Consider the following 25,381-nt stretch of genomic DNA (forward strand, 5'->3'; position numbering starts at 1 on the left):
AAGTAATCTTTGCTTATGATGAAAGAATTAAAAGATGGAATGGAAAGTAAACTTGAAAGTTAATTCCAACATCTAATCGTAACACAAGCTCACGCTATAGTATCCCTATCCGACTATATGGTCTAGCACTGTATTAGGACACAATCTGGATTTTCTTGAAATCGTATGGAAAATATTCCTAAGAAATGAATCTAACATCACAAATTGTATAATTTAGGTGGAGGTCGAAATAGGATAGTACTGAAAGGGTAAAAAATATAAAACGATAACTTTTACAGAGGACATTACTTTTTGCTTGATACTATTAAAACCGACTGTCAGACCCATAAATAATAGTATGTTGTAGTTGTCCGACAACTAGATAAAGAGTCTGTAAGTCGTCACTTCAAGGGTATGTAAATGGTTAGTTGGCTCTGATTTAACACTCATTTACGTGTTTTTTTTTTGTTTTTTTAATTGTCAAGCTAGGAAAAAATATGACCAGGCGGGGAAATTATTATTTTAGATTTTTAACGCTTTTGATGCCTTCCCATTTCGATCTGCACCACAAATTTTTATACCGAAAGGTCGGTATAAAATGAATTACGTGGTTTTACTAAAAGAAAGAAAACGAAACTTCTTCTGGAAATAAAAGGTTTTTATTATAATAAAAATTAAACTAAAAATTTAACACTTCCAAGTTTTTTAATGATCAAAATAAAAATGAAATTAAAAGATCTTTACAAAAATTATTTATTAAATTAGAATAAACTAAAATATATATCCTTTCACTCAAATTTAGATACTTCTAATCAATTTCTGTTCTCCTCACTTACTTGTTTGGTGCTTCGATATATTTATATATTACCATATATCGATTCGTTCTGACTTTACTTTATTAAGTATATTTTAACTTTATACCCCTACAACAAAAGGTTTCTTGAAAGTACTCGGTAAGATTCAGTACAGTCAAGATACGTGAGTGTAGTCGTATAAGGCACAAGTCTTCGGTTCGTAGGTTAACTCTGAACTGGTTGCTAGTCACAATCTACTCCCTTACCGAGCAAGTAGAAACCTGATAAACAGGTTACGTATGTAGTAATGTTTGATTTAACTGACAAAACCAAGACGTCACCCCCTGTCTCCCCCAAGCCACGCGCCGCGGTCACGTGATTCGAGAGTACCGACGACGGTGAGCGAATACAAAATTAACAAATTTTGTACATTGTCTCACGGAGCCTGTTTTCCATGGGTAATTGCAGTAAAATAAAAATAACAAAATATGCCCCCACTAGTTACTCTACTGTTATAATCGGTACATCCTCCATCAAACCTAGTGCGGCTGAGATCAGTTTCTTTCTTTGGTTTTCTCTGTGGAACTCACTCAAGAAAAACCAAGCTGTGTGCTTACGAAATATAGAATTTCTCTCGGATTCTGGACTATTCCTCGATAAACAGGTTACGTATGTAGTAATGTTTGATTTAACTGACAAAACCAAGACGTCACCCCCTGTCTCCCCCAAGCCACGCGCCGCGGTCACGTGATTCGAGAGTACCGACGACGGTGAGCGAATACAAAATTAACAAATTTTGTACATTGTCTCACGGAGCCTGTTTTCCATGGGTAATTGCAGTAAAATAAAAATAACAAAATATGCCCCCACTAGTTACTCTACTGTTATAATCGGTACATCCTCCATCAAACCTAGTGCGGCTGAGATCAGTTTCTTTGGTTTTCTCTGTGGAACTCACTCAAGAAAAACCAAGCTGTGTGCTTACGAAATATAGAATTTCTCTCGGATTCTGGACTATTCCTCGATAAACAGGTTACGTATGTAGTAATGTTTGATTTAACTGACAAAACCAAGACGTCACCCCCTGTCTCCCCCAAGCCACGCGCCGCGGTCACGTGATTCGAGAGTACCGACGACGGTGAGCGAATACAAAATTAACAAATTTTGTACATTGTCTCACGGAGCCTGTTTTCCATGGGTAATTGCAGTAAAATAAAAATAACAAAATATGCCCCCACTAGTTACTCTACTGTTATAATCGGTACATCCTCCATCAAACCTAGTGCGGCTGAGATCAGTTTCTTTGGTTTTCTCTGTGGAACTCACTCAAGAAAAACCAAGCTGTGTGCTTACGAAATATAGAATTTCTCTCGGATTCTGGACTATTCCTCGATAAACAGGTTACGTATGTAGTAATGTTTGATTTAACTGACAAAACCAAGACGTCACCCCCTGTCTCCCCCAAGCCACGCGCCGCGGTCACGTGATTCGAGAGTACCGACGACGGTGAGCGAATACAAAATTAACAAATTTTGTACATTGTCTCACGGAGCCTGTTTTCCATGGGTAATTGCAGTAAAATAAAAATAACAAAATATGCCCCCACTAGTTACTCTACTGTTATAATCGGTACATCCTCCATCAAACCTAGTGCGGCTGAGATCAGTTTCTTTCTTTGGTTTTCTCTGTGGAACTCACTCAAGAAAAACCAAGCTGTGTGCTTACGAAATATAGAATTTCTCTCGGATTCTGGACTATTCCTCGTTCACCGAAAACGAACTACCCTAGTTTCCAACACATTTCTTAAAGCGTCAGTTTCAAATTCATCAATACTAAATTGGCTCCACATAAAGCTCGTTTACCATAATATATAATTATATAGAGTTAGAAAAATAAGTGTTGAATTAGGTTGAGTTTAAAACAATTTATTCAATGTAGACATGTTGTTGAATGGAAATTAAGTAAGAATAAAGATGGATTACTTTAAAATGTTATTATACTTAATTTATACTACGTGTATTTCTTTAATTACTCTTTGGTGTTGGATAAGTTTGATAAATAAATTATTAATTATGTAAAGTTTCCTTCTGGTTTTTTCTTGTTTGTTTTCTTAACTTTCCTTCATTCTTAATATTTTGTTTTATGGCCCATATTTGAAGAGGACAGTAAATAACAATTCTTGAAACGTTATCTTTTGTAATACACCGATAGCACACGTGAATTCGTTGCATTCGATTCTTCATGGGTGTAATAACACTTTTGTATTACAATTTGCTTACAGAGCTCATGAAATTACTGTATTGAATATATTTTTGTATATTAATGTATTTTTCTAGTTAATTGTAGATAAATCTTGAGACAGTAAGTTCAATATCGTGTTGCAATTTTATGTTCATGAGATAATCGACTAGCAAGAATGTGTTTTTGTTTTGAATTTATACATAATGTCCAAAATTGCTATATCAAATTTGAAAAAATCTGGAAAATTTTTAGACAATGTATGTTTATATCCTGCATAGGTTTCACCTGCCTGTTTGTTGTTCCCTTGTCAAATTCACAGTTCTACATACTTAAAGATGTTGCAAACTGTTGAATTTGGCATAAATTGTCTTTAGTGTAAGTTTCAAATGGAAGTTGTTTTAGTTAATTAAAACCAAAGCATTTTTATTGTTACATTGTTACTAAGAATACCAAAATAAATCAAAAGTAGCTTATACAAATAAAATAGTTAATATGTTATTGAGAAGACATATTTTCACTTTTGAAATAAATGTAAAATCTATGTAAATTTGTAAACACTACAACTGTAAAGATACATGTTATCAGCTTTTTACCATCAGAACATAACATTGTATATTTTCTGTTATTGTTTTTTGTTTTATATATATATATATTTCTTGCCAGTGTGTCGCACTCGTGTTATCATTCATGACAAAATATTTAAAAACGGCATCCATTTTGAAAATACTTATAGCTTTAAGTCAAAGTATACCATTTAGATGAAATTTCATGCCTGGCTGCAAATCCATAACAGTTTTAGAATTCCTGTAGGATTAGTTGTATTAAGAAGGGCCTTACTTTCTTATATAGTGCAATTTTAAATTGTTAAACACAATAAGAGATACTTTATCTTTTTCAGTTTCACGCGTTCTAGAACACGTTATTTTTTCCTCTTTGTAGTCCTAATTATTAAAAATGCAAATTTAGAACTGTCAAGCGATATTTCAAATGTAACTTTTTAGCGTGTCGTGTATCAAATCCGGCTTCTTTATGAAAATAACATTTATACCTCATGATGTTACCATTTAAATGCGTATGAGTAATGTCACGTGGACAACAAAATGGGACAGTAATAATCAAGACACATATAAAGAAATAATTATTATTTAATTTTATGGAGCTAGTATTTTAAATAAACATCTCTTAGTTATGGAAATATAAGCCTGTTTTTATAAATAATATTTTATTATGTGTATTCTTCCATGCTAAAACATTTTGTACCATAGTAGGTTAATAATTAGAAATGAAAACATTTAATTTAAATTGTTTTAATATTATTTGGTGATTTATTGTACAGATTACATTGAGAATATATTACTTCCCAGATATTATTTAATCCGAAACATTGTCAGTTGGTTATTTTTCAGTACTAATACTATGACAATATGAAAGTACTGTAGGTACTTAGTGTTGAATTAATGTTATTGGCCTTTACGAAAATAATTTCTGAATGGAGCAATTTCCTTACTCTATTTAAAATTTGGTTTTGAACTTTGTTTAGTATAATATAAGTATAATAATTATAACTTTAGAACATAAATTATGTACTTTGCAGATACAGAATACCGAAAGTGTCTTTCTCTTCAAAAACATTTAAACCGAAACATATACAAAATGCAACACAGTCACGCATATATAGTCAGTTTAAGAAAATCCTGTAATTTAATATTACTATTTACAGATTTGCTTATCTGTAAATCGATGCAACACTTAATTTATGCTTTAGATCCGATTGATTTAAATTCATCCGAAGAAACAAGACAGATTTTCTCGCAATATACAAAAAATAGGATGTAATCTAATACTAGATAATTGAACTATTTAAATTTGGCTAACAGATAAAAATACATAAGCTCGTACTTTAAATTTTACTAACAAATAAGCCAAGCAATAATTATGGTACGAATTATATAAAATCCATTTTATTCCCCTTATATTAGTAAAATGTGTTTGACAGTGTTATAATCTGTAACTTTCTCACATCCCTTACACCTGTAGTTAGTCTTAGGAACATTTCATAAATAAGAGTTATTCAACATTATCAACGTGCTAAAAACACCCATAGGGTCAAGAGTGAAATATTTTATCGGTACACCTGTAGTTAGTCTTGGGAATATTTCATAAATAAGAGGTATTCAACATTATCAACGTGCTAAAACACCCATAGGGTCAAGAGTGAAATATTTTATCGGCATCAATATGGGCCTTTTGGATTTTCATAACCGTTGAAAAGAGATACGTGGAAAGGAGCAGTAAGCAGACTGGCCATCCCATTTTTTTTTCTAGTTCTTTAGTTCTTGTAATGAAAAAGTTTGTATAGGTTATGTCCTAAACTCCTTGTACATTGTTTGGTAAAATCAGTTTGGATTTTTTATCCGAAGATTAATGAACGTATCTCATTCCTACTGTTGATATGATGTAATCAAGGATATAGATAAGATTCCGAGTTATGTTTGGAAATTTCCAAGACCTTTCACTATGATTAAATTTCCACATCGGCCATCCATTCTGCTATCTAATCAAGTAGAATCCATGGTAAAGTTAAGTTTGGCGTCCTACATGGATCGATACTCGGATTTTTTTCATATTTTCTACATATCACCCTAACTCTCTATTACACAAACACAGTCGTTTAATAGTTTCCGGTAATAACAGTTGTAATTGGATGTGATTTAGGAGTTGGTATTAGAAAAATGCTACGTTTAATAACAGGGCCGGCTTTAGGTTGTGTGGGCCCCGTGCAAACTTCTATTGCGGGGCCCCTCAATTTGGTTCTCCTCTTGCACCCACGTAAATATAATTGTGACTATATAAGTTAAAATACAGTAAAAGACGTAGAGATAACAAGAGGGAAAATGTTATAATAATAGGTTAACCATGAAATAAAATTAGAAAGTAAAGTAAGATTTGTTCATTTTCATATTATTTTGTGCCTATGATTGATATGATTTTCAATCACAAGTGGGTAACAATAATTCATAGCCAAATTTGTGTTTTTACATAAGTTAGTTACTGTCTTAAAGAAATTTAAAGTTCTGTTACACAAAATTGCTACATAATATAAATTTACAAATTACCATACTCTCTATAGAAACTTTTCTGAGAATCTTTCTAGCTAGCTACTATATACAAACTCGTTAAGAATAACAACGATTGAATACTCTTGAATAAAGAAAGAAACTCTTCTTTGGTCTGTTGGGATATGCAAATTCGAACCAACAGTAGTCCTACCACACTACAATGCTTGCTGTTGTATTAGCAGTTGTGTTTAAAAAAACTCTCTTAATTAACATGTCAAAATTCCTCTGGCAAACTTGAATACCGTATATTTTGGGCGCGAGACCCCATTAGCGCCTGACTAAGGCCGGCCCTGTTTAATCAACCTCAATTATAACTGATTATTGTATTCATCACTGATATTGACGTTTGAGACGTTTCATACAAGAAGGCTTAAAGGTCTTAATTTAGACAATCATCGATACTTGATTGCGGTCATTAATTTCATCATGATCATTAAACGGTTATGAAGAGATTCCTAAGTATACAGGTTTTTAGTAGTGGATCATTGTGTGTGCTTGAACCTTTTTTGCTTGGTACAACTCTTCATGATCCAGTAGTCAAGTTATTGGTACAAACTTCTTGGGGTTTCTTGGGGGGAAGTCCAAGCCAACAAGTACATGTTTAATCGCTTGATGAGTGTTTTCTTAATATTTTTCCTTAGATAAAAAAATATATGAAAGCAGGCTAAGTAGAGGTAGAACTTGATTACGAGCTACTCTAGTATAATAATAAAACCTCAAAACTATAAACATAATCAAAGTCTTAAATGGCTAGTCGTAATATCACAAGGACTTTTGAAGCACAGACTAATACTTAGACATTAAAATGGAAAATTTAAAACACTAAAGTTGTAATAAATATCAAATACTTAAATTATTATACTAAAATTATTTTTAACTGTGGAATTTTAATCTAAGCAAGTTCTCTGTACGTTATTTCAATTAAATCAATACAAACAAATATAGTTATAAAGAATAAACTAAACTAAACTTGAGCACTTATGACAGGACTATAGACAGTACCACCTGGACTGCGAGGCCTCTTATCTGAACTATGACGTCATCACATGCAGGCATGTTGATTGGAACAGCTATTAATTAAGAATAATTGCGTGACGTGTATAATTGTATTGTTATTCTGATGTGGGTTTCAAGTATCATCTTTGCTACCTTTAGGGCCCGAGGTAAAATTAACATAAGATATAAAAAGAAAGGCATTAGTTGGTAGAGGTTCTTGTAGTTAGTTGGAGAGTCACAGTACTTGGGTGCCAAGAGCTGTTAGTCTAGGAACGCTAAAAAAGTCCCAAAAGGCTGTCAAGGTTATTTTTCGTCAAGAAGTAGCATTACATTTAAATAGATAATACAGTTATATTACAATTTTAATTGAGAAGCTGCTGTTTGTGGTTGTGAAATATAACTCGTGAATCTATTAAAAAGTCCCAAGATATAGGCTACAATTTAAAATGTTTAAAGGCTTTTAGTTATAAGTGACACACTTGTGCACCTGATGAGACGATGAGAACTCTTCTTCATCTATATTACACCTGAATTTGTAGTCCTGGTGTCTCTGATGTCATAGATTTCGTGTTGAGCTTCTTCATCGCCGACTTTTAGTACTCCTCAGACCGGATTTCAGGAGTCAAGTCTGTGACAGCGTCAGATTTCAGACGCTGCAGTAAGCGGAAGTTGAAATGGAGCTGAACCAAACTTTGCATAGTCGCCTAGCTGGAATAACAATTAAAAATGTGAACCAGCAGAATGAGTACAACCAAAGTTCTATAATGTAACTATCATTGGTCTCTGGTACCACTAGCAAGTTCCGTTGACTTGTCCTAGTTAGAAACCTCAGTGAGACGTCAAGGATTGGGTGGTTTTTATTTAATACAGTACAGGCAATTGAAACAAAAACGAACTCTGTTAAACTATTACACGTGCAATGATTCTTACGAAGGTAAACATGCACTAAAGTTAGTTACACTAAATTCTCTCGAAACCTTGTGTGTTTGGGTCACACCACTAAAGAATCAAGGTGTACACTTAATTAAATTCTTTATTTTTGGGTATCTTACAACCTCCATGAAGAAGTTCAGCGATTTCAGCGCAATGAGATGGTATCGTTGCCTTGGCTACTGCCAGCGACCACTTTGATCTCTTTTATGCTCTGGTATGAGCATACCATACCATATATAAAAATTTTAAAGACCACAAGTTTCTGTGGCGTGGTAGAGCGAGCTGGAATGGACCAGGGAGGAAATTTCTTCCAAGACCTGATCATCTATCACAGGAATTATACTGGTGGGGTGGGAACTCGTGGGATTTCGTTCTCCAGCTAAATATGCCGTCTTGCCGTGAAGTCCGTGACTATTCAGAATTATTTATTCAGTATTCATCTGACAAACGAGACAGTATTGCACGGAATATATCAATTAAATAAACTTGTACAACTCAATATCAAAGGGTCCGCCATGCCTAACGGAAGTCTTTAGCGAACTGACTGTAAGGTTTTTCTTCGATTATTTCAGCTTTGTTTACCTTTGACCTTTAGATCTCAAAATCAATAGGGTTCTTCGTTTGACCAAGAGGACCCTGTGTACCAATTTTCAAGGCTCTAAGACCTTTCTATTGAAAGTTCTTGCACGGAAGGACATACAGACAACGACACGATTTTGAGAAGGACTTGAGGAGTACTAAAACAATATCTAGATTGTAAAAGTAATATAACTTCGGACATCCAGATCTCATGCAAGAGATCTGGGTTCGAACCCCGGCGAAATTTTGGTCAGTCAATCTATTGAGATAAATTGGGGTATTTTCACGTGTAATAATTAAGTAATATTAAACAAGTTTAACAAGTATTGACTTCTCGTTACTCTGATTATTTAAACATATTTGTAACAGTAATGGCCAATTATAAAATAAATTAATATGCAAAACGTACAGTCTCATTGGTGTAATGGCCAGTATCATTGTCTGCAGGTTTGTGTTCGAGTTCCAGCGGAACCTTATCTTTTGTTCGCCAATCTACAATTAAATTAGGCTATTGTTATGTATAGTGATGTAATGAATAGTAATGGTTTTACAGAAATCTAGTTTTCCGATCTATTGCTAGTTTGATTATTTAATTGCATTTTAGACAGAAATATCGAATTAAAAATAAATATGGACAAAATGTAATGTCTTAGTTTCTAGTTGTGAGCATTCACGCCCAACAAGTGATTGAGATTGCGTTACTAGCGTCTTCTACTGCAATTTGCCAATTACTCCATTAACGGTTTTCTTATTTATTTGGTATTATAATTGAGAACAAATTTAGTAACTGACACAATCAGTTCTAATTGCTGCACAAATTTATCATCATTACTTTGCCTGATACATGACGATGGACTATCACAATAAATGAGACGTTTTCATTTATTTAATTTGGCCAAATGTGTCTTCATTAGTTGTCGATAGGTCATGCGCTCATCTAACTTTACTAACTGCCATAGGTTACTTTCATTATCAACGTAAAGTATGCAACTAGACAAAGACAATAAGTTTAAAAAGGGTTTACTTTTCGCCAGTACTATCTCTAACGTAAATCCACCCTTATAGAAGGCAATTATCTGGAAGTATCTGGATAGAAGATCTTGACAAATATTCCAGTTATTTCTTGGTCTGCAATTACCTGAAATGGAACATCACCTTTAGACAAGGTAATTTTCTGGATGCCAGAAATTAGGGATTCCACTATCACCGATGTTTCTGAAAGCAAACCACTATACCGATATCTACAGTTTATAAGAAGTGGTAGGTATTAAAGATACATGATTCAGGAAGCATTTACAATGTGTATTAAATAAGTGTAATAGATATACTAAGCCGCATATTATTATAGTACTCTGTGACCTACTACAACTTCTTGGTACTTCGTAGACAAGGGGAGACTAAAGGTCAACAATTCAATCCCCCCCCCCCCAATTTATTAATGTATCTTTTTATCGAAGTAAAGTAGTAATTTACGAGTTCATTGACTTGTAACACATATACTGTGATAAAGATAACAATAAAATAAATATTAAATGTTTAACTGTTAGAGTGCTTTGACGGACATGGATTGTACTAGATTGTTAAATTAAAGGACAATGTTTGAATTATCATTTCTGCAAAAGCTTTTTTGACACAAAAGAACAGATATTGTCCTGAAATGTTTCACAATACAAAGGTTATAGGTTCTCATAAGCTGAATCTTTACTACTCGTAAAGGTCCAAAATAAAATGAAGACAATTAGATTTAAAACGTTTGGGGGAAAGTCTTTGAGTAATTTTGGCTCAACAAGAACGATAAAACTCAGAATACGTGTGCGAAGTGTCCTTAAATGGATGGAAAACGTTTCACACCCACGTAACTTTAGTTAATTAGAAATTGTTATGCTTGTATGTTTCTAACATTAACATTACAGAGATTAAAAACAAATACAAATCAATATTGTTCAAATTTTAACGACCGATCTTTAAAAATGGGGTAATATACGTTTTTGTTTGTAAGAAATAGATTTTATTTCTCTTGGCAATTTTGTTTCCCGGGCTTTCGTGAAATTTAGCATGAATTTAAGTGAAAACTTTAAGTTTATAGCTTATTTCATTATTTACAGATAGAGCGTTAGAAAATCATTTGACAAAGAAATCTTTACATCTCCCGGCAATTTTGACAGCCTATTAAGTGATACGCTCAGCCAAATTCCACAGTTGGAAATGTAACATCATAGAACTCATTCTTGTCTAAGTAGCATTAAAATTTTGTTTACAGATTAAATCTTTCTCGAGATATCTTGTCACATGATACATTTACATTACTATTTAGAAATTGGGTTTCTCATCAGTGTTTAAACAATAAAAGTCTATACACCAAGTCACGATTAAATTGGTTTTTCAGATATCGTGCGGACAGACAGACTGAAATTACATTTTACAGTCACAAAAGTGATAGGCTTCGGTACAGCTCAGCCAATAAGAATTTAGTTTATGCAGGTTATTAAATCATTAACGTTGTTCCTAATATTAAAATTTGAGTATGTCAATAAAAAACCCAAACATTTAAACATTGTTATAGCCTTAACGATGATAAAAGAAAATTAAAGTGAAGAAATAATAAATGATTTATATTATGTAATTTTCATGTTGAAACGTTTCTATCAGCTAATATTATTTTCGAGAATATTTTCTTAAAAGTTAATAATAGTGAAAATTTGGTTCCGACATTTTCCAAGTAGGCTATGAAATGAAATGAAATGAAAAATGTCTTTATTGAATACAACGTAAAACATACTCAATTGGCGAGGTTAGGACTATTAAGTCCTCTCTTACACCTAACCATAAATTAATCAACTATACTATTACTGTAAAACAAGAGCCACAATACAGTTTACATTACTATTTTACATTAAAAAATTATAATCTCTATTTATATAAATAAAATGAAATAAAGGTTCTTTATGAAACTAAAAATAAATAAATAGAATAAAACTTACAAGGAAATTAACAGACATTCACCCATCACCATTCATACACATAGGCTATATATCATAGGCTATATTAATTGTCTTAAATTAAGTACCAATTTTTTGAAATTTCATTTTGCATTATGAAGCCATTCAATTTGTAGGTTTTAAAGATGATTATATTCTTGATTTAAATAATATGCCGAACAAGATACTTTCATTTAGTTAGGTATCTGATTTCACAACCTAAAACCTCAACAGACTCTTTTTTATCTCTTTTCAACCTGAACTATACCAGCTATGCCGACTTCGAAGTACACTGCATATCATGTCTATTCATGTCGGTACCTACTCGTGATCTCTCAGTTAGTGAACAGAGGCTATATCCATTAGTCTATAGTAGGACTTCAACCAATCCATGAAATATAGTTATGGCCATGCATACATGAGACAATTTATTACAACATATATACAACAACAATATATACAACAACGTGTCTGTCTCTCTCCAAGTGTTTATCGGGCAGTCGGAATATGGCCATAAGTAGCACCCATGTTATACGAACGAGGCTTGAACTATTAAGAATAAAGTTCAGAGAATAACGAGTAAAACTTGCATTCATGGCGGATTAATACTAATAAGTCGATGATGACTGAAAAACATCTGCCTCTATGTTCTTACTACAAGACCCAACAAAACGTTGATTGCTTTCGGCCATAGAGGTTGTAATTTTTCGAGAACAGAAATGTCCCACCAGGTTATCTTCTGGGAAACAACGGAAACGGAACGGAAGCGAGTGGCAGTGGGAACGCACGATTCTGAATCACCAGTTTCACCATGTCTACGACCGCACGCACGACACAAGCCACCGCTTAAGTGAGTCATCTGCAATATCGAGATGCGTCAGTGCGTGTATATATCAGGCGTAACGTCGGGTTTATTTGTTTGCGTCAAGATCGTAAACACGCAAATGGAAACACGACTTCTATTTATAGCACTCAGGGTCTTGTGTTGCTTAGTGTAGAGGGAGTAAGTAAGATCACATAAGGAAGGGCTATGTTTATTGCAGAGATTACGTAAATTTCACAAATCTTAAATTTTGAAATATAAACACACACATTTATACAACCACTTTTGAAGTACGTTAATACAGACTTCGTGGGTCTACTTATGGTCTCCACCATATCCGACGTATGTGGTTACATGTTTTTTTTATTCTCTTAGGACAAGCTTATAAATTGCACTTAGTGCTGTTAGAACCTTTGCGCTGCTTCCGGAGTGATAGGATATTCAGGATAGGTAAGGTTAGGGAGTAGGGGCCGCCTCCTATCGACATCCATGAGGAAGAATTAGGGCATTACATCTCAAAGTCATCCCGGAAGAAGGGGAGGCCAGGTCTGAACCAGCCTCTCCAGTCAAAGTAGGCAGGGGGTGGCACACCCTTGTTGAGGTTAACAAGAACCTCTGAGGTAAGGGAACAAACTCCACCAACTCCAACAGTCATCTTCCATAGTAGACTAGACCTATCGAATTGCCCATGAACCCCAGAATCTCAACATTTGCGGTTAGCGATGTGCCGCTACTGACATCCATAACGTTGCCCAGATTGAAGTGGCACATCGGTTTTTGCTGTGCCCAGTGGTGGGTTCATCTGGTAGGTATAAACCAGCCAGAAGCGATCCCTGCTGGGTGTGGTTACATGGTTACAAATTGAAACAGTTACGTCGACCAAAAGCCTAATCTGGTTGAATTTGTTTCTTTTCAACAACGATATTACAGCTAGAAAAATAAAAATAAGTATAAATGCAGGAATTTCAGGCGCCACTTGTTTCTTGAAGTTATTAGAACAATATATAAAAATAAAACAAAGACCAAAATCAAGAAATTAAATAACAATACCATTAAAACTTTCAGACCACACACCTACGTTACTCTAGAACAAGTGTAAATTCCCCTGTATCAATCATCAGTGGAGCTGAGATTATTGACAAATCCTAACGATATCACAGATCGTTATTCCTGAACAATTATAAGTATTTTTAAATCATTCTTTCACAATCTGTTATACAAATGTAATAATAATGTAATCTTGATGCACCACAGTAGAAAGTTTGAATTAGTAGATATCCTTGGGCCTTTGCCGTGTAAGTATAGCTTAAATATTTATTAAATACTTATTAATAGAAAACTTAAGAATTTGATCATTTATAGGCTAAACTTCATTACCGGCTTTCTATAATTACGGACATACCATTTTGGCTTGACAGAAATAAAGATGTTCAAGAATACATTTTATTTCACACTGATGCAAGAATTTTCTCTAGATGAATAAAACATTTACAAGTAGGCTACTCCCTCCTCCTAAATATCTCTTTCCTCGTCTACAAAATATACGTTTCTGACCTTAAGAGTCCTACAAATAATTATTAGAAATATCGACTTACTTACGATATTATTTTTAACTTTTCATTTGATGAATAGAAAAACAAATAGTGTTTGACATTACTTAGTATATGTGTAACACTGAAATAATGTCAACAAACTCGATCCATTGAGTATTTGGTATGGTGCAAATTTTACCAGAAGATACTGGTAAAACGTTTAATTTGTTTTCAATTAAGAAACAGTAAGTATGACGATGGACATGACTAGGATGGCAACTTAACGTCATATTCTAAGAAATATATGTTAACAGACAAACACATATAATAGACTTCCTTACTTGGAATTGTGCAATCTACAGAAAAGGGGCGTTAAGCTCCTTTTACACACCATTCATATTCTAGTCAGCCATTTTGTATAGAATTTGTAGTTCAAGTTGTATTATCATAAAAATATGCACAGCTGTCTTAAGGGGGCAATTAATGTCAGCTGCCTTTGTGAACGCAGATGGAATGTTTAGTTAACCTTGTTAGTGACAGGTTAATAACCAATCATAGCCGAGATCAACCATTTTAAAAAGTGACAAGTTATGTTATAGTTTCTTGTTTTCTGTTGTTTACAGTTAGTAATGCAGTCATTTAAAATTGGAACAAGTGATAGTAAAACAGGCATTAACAAAAAATGAAAGGACAGTAACTAACAAACAGAAAAAAACCACGAGGAAGTGAAAACTGTGAAATATATAATTGGAAAATCATTTATATATCGTATATTGATTCGTCCTAAGATAATATGATGCGTAATTCTTTTGGCGGCCTATTCAACAAATTTAAAATTTTCACAACGTAAAGACTAAAAAGTGTCCTTACCCGGATGTAACCCAGCTCTAAGTTCATGATGTAAAAGGCATATTTTTTTACACGAAAGAAGATGTAGAATTTATCGAGTATTTGATTTTATAAAATTAGGTAAAAGATAGGAAAATAGTGGCAACAAAGTAAAACTGAGTTTTTTAAAGGTATTTTTCATTAATAACGCTTTATATAAATACTTTTTAAACATAAGCTGTGGAGGAAGTAAGTTACTGTTACACACAATGCCCTAAATCGGTACATAAGCCGTGTCACAGTGAAGGTATCTTTGATTCAGGCCCATTAACATCCTGGGTACTTCCAACTAGGACAACTTTATTCTCCTCTCTCAATCAACCTAAATATCCATCATCTTTTTTTTGTTTGTATTTTTTGTGATAACTACTATGAGCAAACTGACGGGGAGAAATGGTGTCACCATTGTCATCTATAGCAAACATGTACATGGAGAATTTTGAGAGGATTATAGTGCAACGATTGGAGTTTATAAGAAAAGTGTATGGGTTTGTCCATTAGATAATGGTTGAGAATTTCACGATCATGGTGAAAATAACTCGGTTTAATACTATGCAATATTATACAATCCCATATTTCGGAACATTAGGTTTACCATGGGAGATTAAAACTATATATGCGGGGCCATTTTTAGACGTGGTGAAATCAAAGAAACTAGGCGAAAGTGTAGTATACTAGATATGCAGGAAATCAACAATTACAATAAAGCTCAGTAAATGATTGGCTTAGAGTTGTATTAGTTAAATAATTTAACTAATCGTGTTGCCTACATTTCAGATAAATATAACTGTAATGTAGAGAAACATTATAGAAGAATAAGTAGCTTACATTGCAACACAGATCATTCATCCATTTGCAAAACAAATCATGAGAGTTAGGTGTCAGAATTTGCTACAGTCAGATCCAAATAAAAAAGAAAGCCGTTAGAAAATGCCTCATCCTCCCGTTACAGACCCCTTACATTCAAGGAAATTTTTTAAAAGTCAGGGAATTAAAAAGATATAATACCGGAACGACATTTAAACTGACACAAACATTGAATTCGGTATACATCGGATAAATAATGCGTGATATATCTCTAATATTTCCTGAACGCGTTATGCACAAAAAATAAATACGTTAAATTTGGCCATTTGGGCAGCAGCGACAAATATGAGGTTATGGGGATTACAATACTTCTCATAAAGTTTCATACGGACATTCCAAAATAAGCTATTATTGACTGAGCGTCTAGCAAAAGTTGGTTGTTCAAAAGTTACTATTAACTTACTTTCTTGTCGGTACTAAAGACATGCACTTAGTGTTAGTGAAGTTGACAACAACAACAAGTAGGTTGTGATTCCTGACTTAGGCGTGCCACAACGCTTTAGTAAGATTTGTTTATTTTAACTTAGTTTGTAATTATGTATTAGGTTAGTTCTTTACCTGAAGAAGAGATCAGATTGCAGATCTCGAAACGTAGTGTTACTGTTTTCTTGTTTCACTGAACGATGGCAAATGTCCGGAAAAATCCTGTTTCCTTCACAATCCTTCCATCGTCAAAAATAACCTTTAAACAAAGGAATATCTAAGATGCAAGGAAGTATAATGTAAAATTCGGAAAGGGTATTTTTGCCACATTTGACCATCTATTCTCTTAGTATTAAAATGAGAAAAATTATAAAAATATACGTTCCATAAAAAGACAACTCATGTCTCATTCTACAAAAAATTGTCTATACAATCTATTTAATTTTTGTTATAATCAGAATGGCATGGTAGATGGTAAACTCAATGTATACCGACAAACATTATTTTAGTGAAATTCCAGATGTTGCTGGAACGAAAAAGAAAAGTTTATAAGCCTTCCAATTTATATAATTATGTTTTGTGGAATACTTACCAAAAATATAAGTTAGAATTAATTGTAAGTGTTATAGAAGTTTCGAAATAATTTTATTACAGTGCTAAGAATAGGAATTCATGTAGACTTAGATGCCTTGTGCTGTTTTAAGCACCATAGTAAAATATAAATATGGAATGAGGGTATAAAGCCTGAGTTAACCACCTCTTTAACCTTGTAGATTCTATGGTTGCTGTCATCCACCTTTTCATCTAAAATAGCTCATTTACATGCTGTGAGTATGTAAATGAGCTATTATACGATTTGTGTAAAAGAATTGAAACAGCAACCACAACTAAGTTCTTAAGTTGACATAAAAATATTACACCTCTTTTCGCAATTTTATAAACTATAGTCCTGTGTATCAAGAAGCTTTTATTTGGTCATAACGGCAATACTGTAATTTTATTATCCTTAAAGATCAAAGTAAATACCTTATCCTATACTACTTATGAGTGGGAAAATCGCGGTAGAAATTCTTATGCCATTTATATTTTACCAAACAGAACCAATACATTGTTAATTAGCGTGTAGTGCAACCTTCATATTTAATGAATTAAAATACGGAGCGACAGTCTAATTTCTTAGATTCTACGTTCTCGAAAGTATACAAACTTTTGCTTTGATAAAATATTGATTGCTTTATTTTTTTGTTTGTTTTGAGCGCTTGGCAACAGTGTAACGGTCGGACAATATGGCTGCACGTCATTTGATTCATAACACGTTACATTCGTTTATCAGTGCTGTGGGTCGTGTCAGCTGTCTGTACTTAGCCCTAGTACTTGCATTCTGTCAAGGTAGTTTTATTGTACAAATATTCTCGTAGCGATATTTTATTTTAAATGAATAATGATGAATTAAAGTTTCTACTGTAGTAACTGGGTCGCAGGGTCTTGGATCGATAATCGAGCTGAGCTCCGACTGTCTTGGGAGCTTATAGTAGTTTGTATTTTGCACATCATATAAATAACAGAATGCATGATTTGTATTATGCCCATTACTTTTGTTTGGCCCGTATTGTATTTATTACTATATCATTTTATTGTCTATATGTTGTATTATCAATTGAAGTGATAAACTAATATATATCATTAAACCCTCAACTAAGTCCTATGATACAAATTATGGCCTGGATATTTTATTAGAGATCAAAATATAACATTTCCATTACAATTATTGCATAGTGTTTTTTTTTTTTACTAATAGGAGCATCAGTATTTCCAACTAGGCTAGGAAATTTACAACAATCCTTTACCTTGGTTTCCTCATATCAGGAGAAAAACAATAAAGTATATTCAAAGCATTGATCGGAAATATTGTACATTTCTTAGTTTCAGTTTTTCTAAAATTCTGTTCTTTTTCTCAATTCAACAATAACTTTATAAGAAGTTAGGCATAGATTTTCCAAGCCCCTTGTAACAATTATGTGTACCTAGATGTGTATAAATATCATGTACAGAGTATACAAGACTGAGTAACAAGGCCAAGTCTTGTTACTTACTCTTTAATTAGTTTTATAAATGCGTTAAACAATTTCACACATAGTATTGTGTATTTAACTGATAAAACAGTATAGTTTTAGAACGTCAGGTAGTGAGAAATAAAAAATAATATGAGAGATAACTAACTTAGGCTATGTTAATAATGTTTTGGTGTCCTGTAACATGGTATTATTACTATTTGATTGGCACACGGTAATCGATTCAGCGAATCATGTTATCGATTAGAAATATATATACTATCAAATACAAAAACATTCTGGTTACAGTATAGTAAGTGGCGACAACTACAATCAAGTCAGGAACTAAAATACCGATTGGAAATACCTAAACTATTTCATACAAAAACATTGTAATTATAATATTTTAAATTGTAATTATTGCCAGCTCTTTTTTTATTATTTGAATAACAATATTGTTCAAAATGAATTCTATCAACTAAAATTATCCTTGTGGTATTTGACGACAAATACAATGGCGAGATGAACATGGTATTATTTGTGTCACAATCTGTCAGACACGTTTATCTTTAAAATAGTAAAATGTAACTAAATTTTACACTGCTTTCTTTCCTTTTAAATTTAATGGTACTTTGGTATTATCCAGAAGCCATGAAAAAATTACGTTATTAGAAAGAACAGACTCTATTTTACTTACCGTGAAAATTTACATGTGTTTATGATCATCACTTCTTGTTTTCTGCCTTCCAAAAGAAATTTAGGTGAAAAGGAGGCTACTCTTGTCTCTACATACTTTTTGTTATTAGCCCTACATACTATTTGTTATTAGGATAATTAGTCTATCATAAAAATGTTACCAGTAGTACTTAAGTTAAAGATAACCTTTACGAGTATTCACGTGATCTGAGTTAGAATTTGGGTACTAATTCAAGGGATGTTTTACTTTTTTTCGCCAGAAATGAAGGCACCACTGGTGCCCGTTTAATGGCTGGGGCATTTCCTATCAGTACTTTCCCGGAATCAGATCTTGTTGAATGATCTGATACGTGATCTGAGATTAGCAAAATACTGATCAAAAATGCCCCTGGCCGTCAGTGCAGGCTTTAGTGACCTACACTTCTGGCGAAAAATTAAAAAAAATCCCTCGAGATAGTACCTAAATTCTAGCTCAGATCACGTGAACACTCTTTATATATTTATCGGGTAATTCTAAGCAATATATGGGTCATCCTCGATTTTTCTCATATTACAATATAATGTTCCAATAGTCAATTAGAAGAGGAAATGACTAGAATTTCTTGCCGGAAAGCAGTTATAGAGAGCAGGCAACCGCCAGACGGTCATATATTGCTTAGAGTTACCTATTAGTGATCAGGGGCACTGACGTGATCTGGACTTCAAATTTGGAACTACTCGAGTTAATTTTTTTTTGTAAAAGAGCAAGCAGCGCGAAGCGCTGCGCAGCGGGCAGGCATCGTGCGTGATCCTTTTTTTATTAAAAATTTCTGATAAATTGTTATTACATATTACAATATAATGTAGGTAATGTATGTAAAACAATTTTAAACACATAATTACATGCTGGAAAGCAAAGTAAACCAATATAATCCGCCCAATACAAAATCTCCGTAAAAATTTGGTAAAGGAATCTGTGTCATTCCTTTGGCCTGAATCAATTCAGTATAGACGAAGATCACGCACGATGCTTGCCCGCTGCGCAGCGCTTCGCGCTGCTTGCTCTTTTAGAAAAAAAATTAACTCGAGTAGTTCCAAATTTGAAGCCCAGATCACGTCAGTGCCCCTGATCATTAATAGGTAATTCTCGCGGTTGCCTGCTCCCTATAACTGCTTTCCAGCAAGAAATTCTAGTCATTTCCTTTTCTAATTGACTATTGGAACATTATATTGCAATATGAGTTGCCTGCTCCCTATAACTGCTTTCCGGCAAGAAATTCTAGTCATTTCCTTTTCTAATTGACTATTGGAACATTATATTGTAATATGAGAAAAATCGAGGTTGACCCATATATTGCTTAGAATTACCATTTATCGTTCGTACGGATGTGTATACCCACTTATATAGCCTGATAACGAATGGTAGAAAGGCTCAAGAGTGGCAGCATCAATTTCCTTACAGAGGCAGCAAACAAGAACTGATCATAATAATGACATGTAATTTTCACAGTGAGTAATATAAAGCCTTTTCTTTCTATTAATGTAGTTTTTTTACATCCCCGGTAAAAAACACTGTTAAAAAAATAGTGACAATGCTAAAGTACCCATTTAATAAAACACAGCCTTGATAGTTTTTATTCTTAGTGATATTATTATTTTTTTAAATATAAAATTAACTGAAGTATACTGTAGTTTAAAATATCTGTAATGTAATTCAGACTAACATTTTTATTTTGGTAGATTAGATAATCATAAATATTGAAAATTCAATTGTGGTGGTGGCCTCTTACTATACTTCAGCTATTTCACTTCTTTAAACCAATTGATTAATTGATTAATGATCGTGTAATCACCTAAATATACATTTGTCTTCTGAACCACATCAAGGAGTACCTATTAACTTAATACTACTTCTAAAGTCTTATACACATGGATGCCATTGTAAAGTAAGATAGATTTACATCTGACGTTTAATGCAAATTGTATTTGAACATACAGCCAAATGTATGAGAACACTACTGTCAAACCACAAGTTTAAATTAACATTCACTTAAGTTTTTAATGCACTTGGAACACAAAAAATAATAATAACCTATAAATTGGTATCCTATCTCAAGGAATGTATGTGAACCATTTTAGAGATTTATCATGGAGAAAAGGTTGGAAGAATATGGAATTGATGATATAAAGGATAATTATTAACTGTCAAATAATTAGGGAAACTACAGAATCTTCAGTTTAATGTGGTGATCCAAACCATTTGGGCCTTAATGTGATATTGATAGGATTGTATTGTCTTTTTATTTCCTAAATGAGTGGTTTGCATGTTATTGGTAGAACATCAGGATAATCCGTCATTGAGGTTGAGCATTTCAGAAATATTGAGGATAATAATATATCATTAGTAAGTTATTCATGTAAAATTCACAGCAATTGGAAATTTATAAAACAAGTATATATTGATTTTTAAATTTTTTGATGAATTGGATTTTACATTAGGTTGTTTATTCTTCCATTAAAAAACCAGAATTTTGGTTTAATATCCTATGGTGGTTTATGTTTTAAAAGACTTCTTCAGACCGTACAAAGAGATGGGGTGCTTCTTCAGTATAAAATATTTAAGGCCCGATGCAAAGCTAAGTGTAGTTTGACAGGGTCCTTTCCATTGGTGTATACTTATTTATAAACAATGCTAAAATCTGTGATAGTCATTAAAATAAGTCACAGTTTTCTGCACCCTAACTCTCCCCACTGTACCAGGTCCATAAACTCGGGAGTTCAGAGATGGATATTATCCAGCACCATTATATCATTATAAGCAAACGTTTTCAGTCAGTATTTCGAGTCTCTGTATCCAATATTTATGTAGAGTGTTAAGTTCACGTAATATTGTGATTTACCATGAATTATGACAATTGGTTATAAAAACGTGCAAAACAATGAATGCAGGAGGTTAGAAAATCCTCGTGGACACCCAAAAGCCTGTTCTTCTGAATGTTGCAGACTCTTATTGACTAAAAACTACCCTACACTATTTCCTTTCAAATTGGATCCACTTTTAGTATTATTTTAGTGTCTGGTTTCTTAAAGCTTATCAATACAGGTATTTTGTCAGGACACTCATTCAGACTTTGATTTTTTATCTTATTCTGAAATATGTTTTAAACAAAGCAACAACTCGCCTTCCAATTGTCTTCGCTTCTTAGCCTATGAGCTACAATATGGTTCAGTGTTAAATTAATGGTGCCTTATGAGGTTGCTCAAACGATTTCTGTTTACTTCCCACTTTAGGCATTCAAAGAGGTGAAGTTTGCAGTGTCAACTTCACTACAATACTAACACCATAATCTGTCAGATGAAGTCTCTTTAGGCAGCTGCTAAGCTCTCTGTCCAGTCAAAAACTGGACATTAACCTCCCCATGTTTCTTTTCTGTCCAACTCCTAACATTACTAATTGGTCTTCTCGTCCAGTTGAGAAGTTCCTATATAATTTCTCTGCCATCATTCATGCCACCTACTGTTGAGATGTTCCCAGTGCCTGTATTTGATCTGATTGTATCTGTAGAACACTTGTGGTATGCTAATGGTAATTTTAATGTTTTACAAATTCAGAATATGATACAAATTTTAATTAAAAGCATCATGGATTTCTTTGGGTAGCCTGCAAAATTCGCTAAACCATTCCTTAACAAACACTTATGTACAAAGTTCCTATAAACATATCGTGTAGTTTTGGAGATATCATGAAGAGTCCAGTCAATGGTATTTGGTGATTATGTATGTATGTATAAAATATTAAACTACAAAAAAGTTAAGTAAGCTAACATACAAATAAATAAAATATGATCACGTATTAGTGATAGTCTAGTCCGTTGATGTGGTTGCAGAATGACTGGATTAAGCGAACATACAAATAAATAAAATATGATCATGTATTAGTGATAGTCTAGTCCGTTGATATGGTTACAGAATGACTGGATTAAGCTAACATACAAATAAATAAAATATGATCATGTATTAGTGATAGTCTAGTCTGTTGATATGGTTACAGAATGACTGGATTAAGCTAACATACAAATAAATAAAATATGATCACGTATTAGTGAAAGTCTAGTCCGTTGATGTGGTTACAGAATGACTGGATTGGGTTACCACCTGAATATGAAGTAACAAGTCCTTTGAGACACACACACACACACACACACATATACAGTATATATCATCATAGGGTATATAAAAATCCCAGGTTTCTTCTGGCTGATTGATGTGAATTAAAAATAAAAGAATTGCTGTGTTGAAAAGTCCAGGTCGATATATAGTTTTTTTTTTTTTTTTCAAAGTGGAGTGTAATTTTGTGTGTATATTTGTTGCATTAGTATACGAAAATTATGTCAAGGAAAATACCAATCTCTAACAGTTTTGAGATCTTGAGGAAAAATTATTCTCTTGTTTTTTTTTATATTTTAAGTTCAGAAAAGTGCATTAAATGCTAAATTTACTAAAGTGCCACAAATCCACTATTGTTTTTTTTTTGTTTTATTAATTAAACAGACACCATTTTGACTGTAGGCAATGAATCAGATGTGTTATTTGTGTTTTATTTACTCAGAGTACATATTTAAATTTATCATTGTTACATAGTTTTGTTGTAATTTCTGTAGCTCTGTTTTACTTCCATTGTTATTTATTATTGCCTGTAATTTAAAAAAACTAATATTTACTTTTTGGTGTAATTGTTTTGGCAACTTCATGTTTTGGATACAAAATTTGTCTAGCTAGACTTAAGTAATTTTTTTATATTTGTCTTATACATTACCTTTGTCAATGCTTTTGTAAGCTCTGAAACAATATACACTTTCTCATTCTTGGATGAAATTATTAATATAGGTAAAAAATTAACGAATAAAGTTATGTAGCCACCTTGGTATACCAGTTTTGATACCAGTAACTGTATATATGGTTTTGCATTATCCTTAACTCATACTATTAATTTACCATTGGTGGAATAAAGATACCAGTAGAATTGAAAACTGCTAATGTTATAGCTACCTAAATACAAAAAAGAAGATTCAATGCTAACAGAAAATTATAGGCCTATCTCTCTTTGCCAATCTTTTCAAAAATTGTTGAAAGGGTGATATAACTTGAATACCATCTTGAAACCAAATCTAGTTGACCTTACACTGGGTACAGTAAAAATCGATGTGCCACTTAAATCTGGGCAACCCTATGGATGTCCATGAGTGTACATCACTAACTGCAAATATAGAGATAATGGGGTGCAAGGGTAGATTGATAGGTCTAGTCTACCATGGGGAATGACTGTTGGTGAGACTCCCTTAGTGTTAAGGGCATTTGCGAGCCTAAACATAAGAGAGTGCTATACCTTGTCCGTTTTGACTAGAGAGGCTGATACAGAGCTGGCTTTCCCTTCTTTCAAAATGACATGGCTGAAATTAATGTCAAAAATCCTTCATTATGGATCTTGAAAGGGTACCCATTCCGAATATCTCAATGCTCCAAAATCAGCGCATAGGTCTTTTTAGGACTATGTGCAATTTCTAATCTTCTTGTCTCAAGAGATAAAAAAAAACAACCAGCTGATTGGAAAGTGATAGAGCTGTGTGCCGTGCCTTGCTCCCCAAGCTTACAGTTACTCAATGTTTTATTATTTAGACTTCACCAGGCTGGATATTAGAGGTACTGGATATCACAAAGCCAGCATGTCAAACTTTGTGTTATGTCAAATTTTGTGGCTGTCTTAATTTATGTTAGAAATTGTTGGTAAGAAACTGGAGACTCAAAAGCTGCAGTTTTACTACAAATGTTATAACTAGACCTAGCTACTTTTATTTCTACTCTGTATGAAGCAATTTTATTTCCTGTTGTTGCCAGAGTCATACAAAAAATGCCATATAATTGTATACTTTTTAATAAAAACAAAATGCAAAAAACTGGTCAAATATCTTTGCAAATCATCCAAAATGGTTTTATAAGCACAGGAAAAATAGATGGCCAGTTCTATGGACAGATACAGGGTTTGTCCGGAAAGTAATAGGACTGATTTTCTTTTGCCGAGACTGTACTTCGGAGCGTGCGCGCAACGACTGAATTCGGTAGAGGGTGTTCCTAGCTAACGAACAAGTGGCTCGTCAGTTGTCTCCGAGCACCTGAAGAGTCAGAACAGGCATTTTCAAGTGACGTGTTTTTGTGAGTGGTGCAAGCTGAAAATGCAGCGTTCGTTAGAGAAGAGGTACACGATTAGATTCAGTGTGAAACTCGGTAAATCTGCGGCAGAGACATTTGATATAATCAAGCAGGCTTACCCAGATGTTGCTTTAGCAAGAAGTGGTGTGTTTCGGTGGCACCAGGCCTTTTTGGAGGGCCGGGAAGAGGTTGCTGATGAAGACCTTGCTGGAAGACCTTCGACTTCGACAAACACCGACAATGTGACTCGTGTGCGCAAAGTTTTGAACTCAGACTGTCGACTAAGTATTCATTTA

The 25,381-nt window shown here is 33.4% G+C and overlaps 1 protein-coding gene across 2 annotated transcripts in view; it reads left to right on the forward strand.

Moving 5' to 3' along the window:
• LOC124363032 overlaps positions 1–25,381 on the forward strand; it is a 47,605-nt gene that overhangs the window by 4,753 nt on the left and 17,471 nt on the right. Inside the window, exon 1 of one of the 2 annotated variants that reach the window (XM_046818094.1) lies at positions 17,435–17,541. The exons of the other annotated variant lie outside the window; for it this stretch is intronic. Within the exon in view, the coding sequence (XP_046674050.1) occupies positions 17,439–17,541 (103 nt within the window). The 5' untranslated portion in view covers positions 17,435–17,438. Of the gene's footprint in view, positions 1–17,434; positions 17,542–25,381 lie in introns of those variants that run through there. 2 annotated transcript variants of the gene reach the window in all.

This window comes from Homalodisca vitripennis, chromosome 5, assembly GCF_021130785.1.
Source record: "Homalodisca vitripennis isolate AUS2020 chromosome 5, UT_GWSS_2.1, whole genome shotgun sequence".
NCBI classification, from domain to species: domain Eukaryota; kingdom Metazoa; phylum Arthropoda; class Insecta; order Hemiptera; family Cicadellidae; genus Homalodisca; species Homalodisca vitripennis.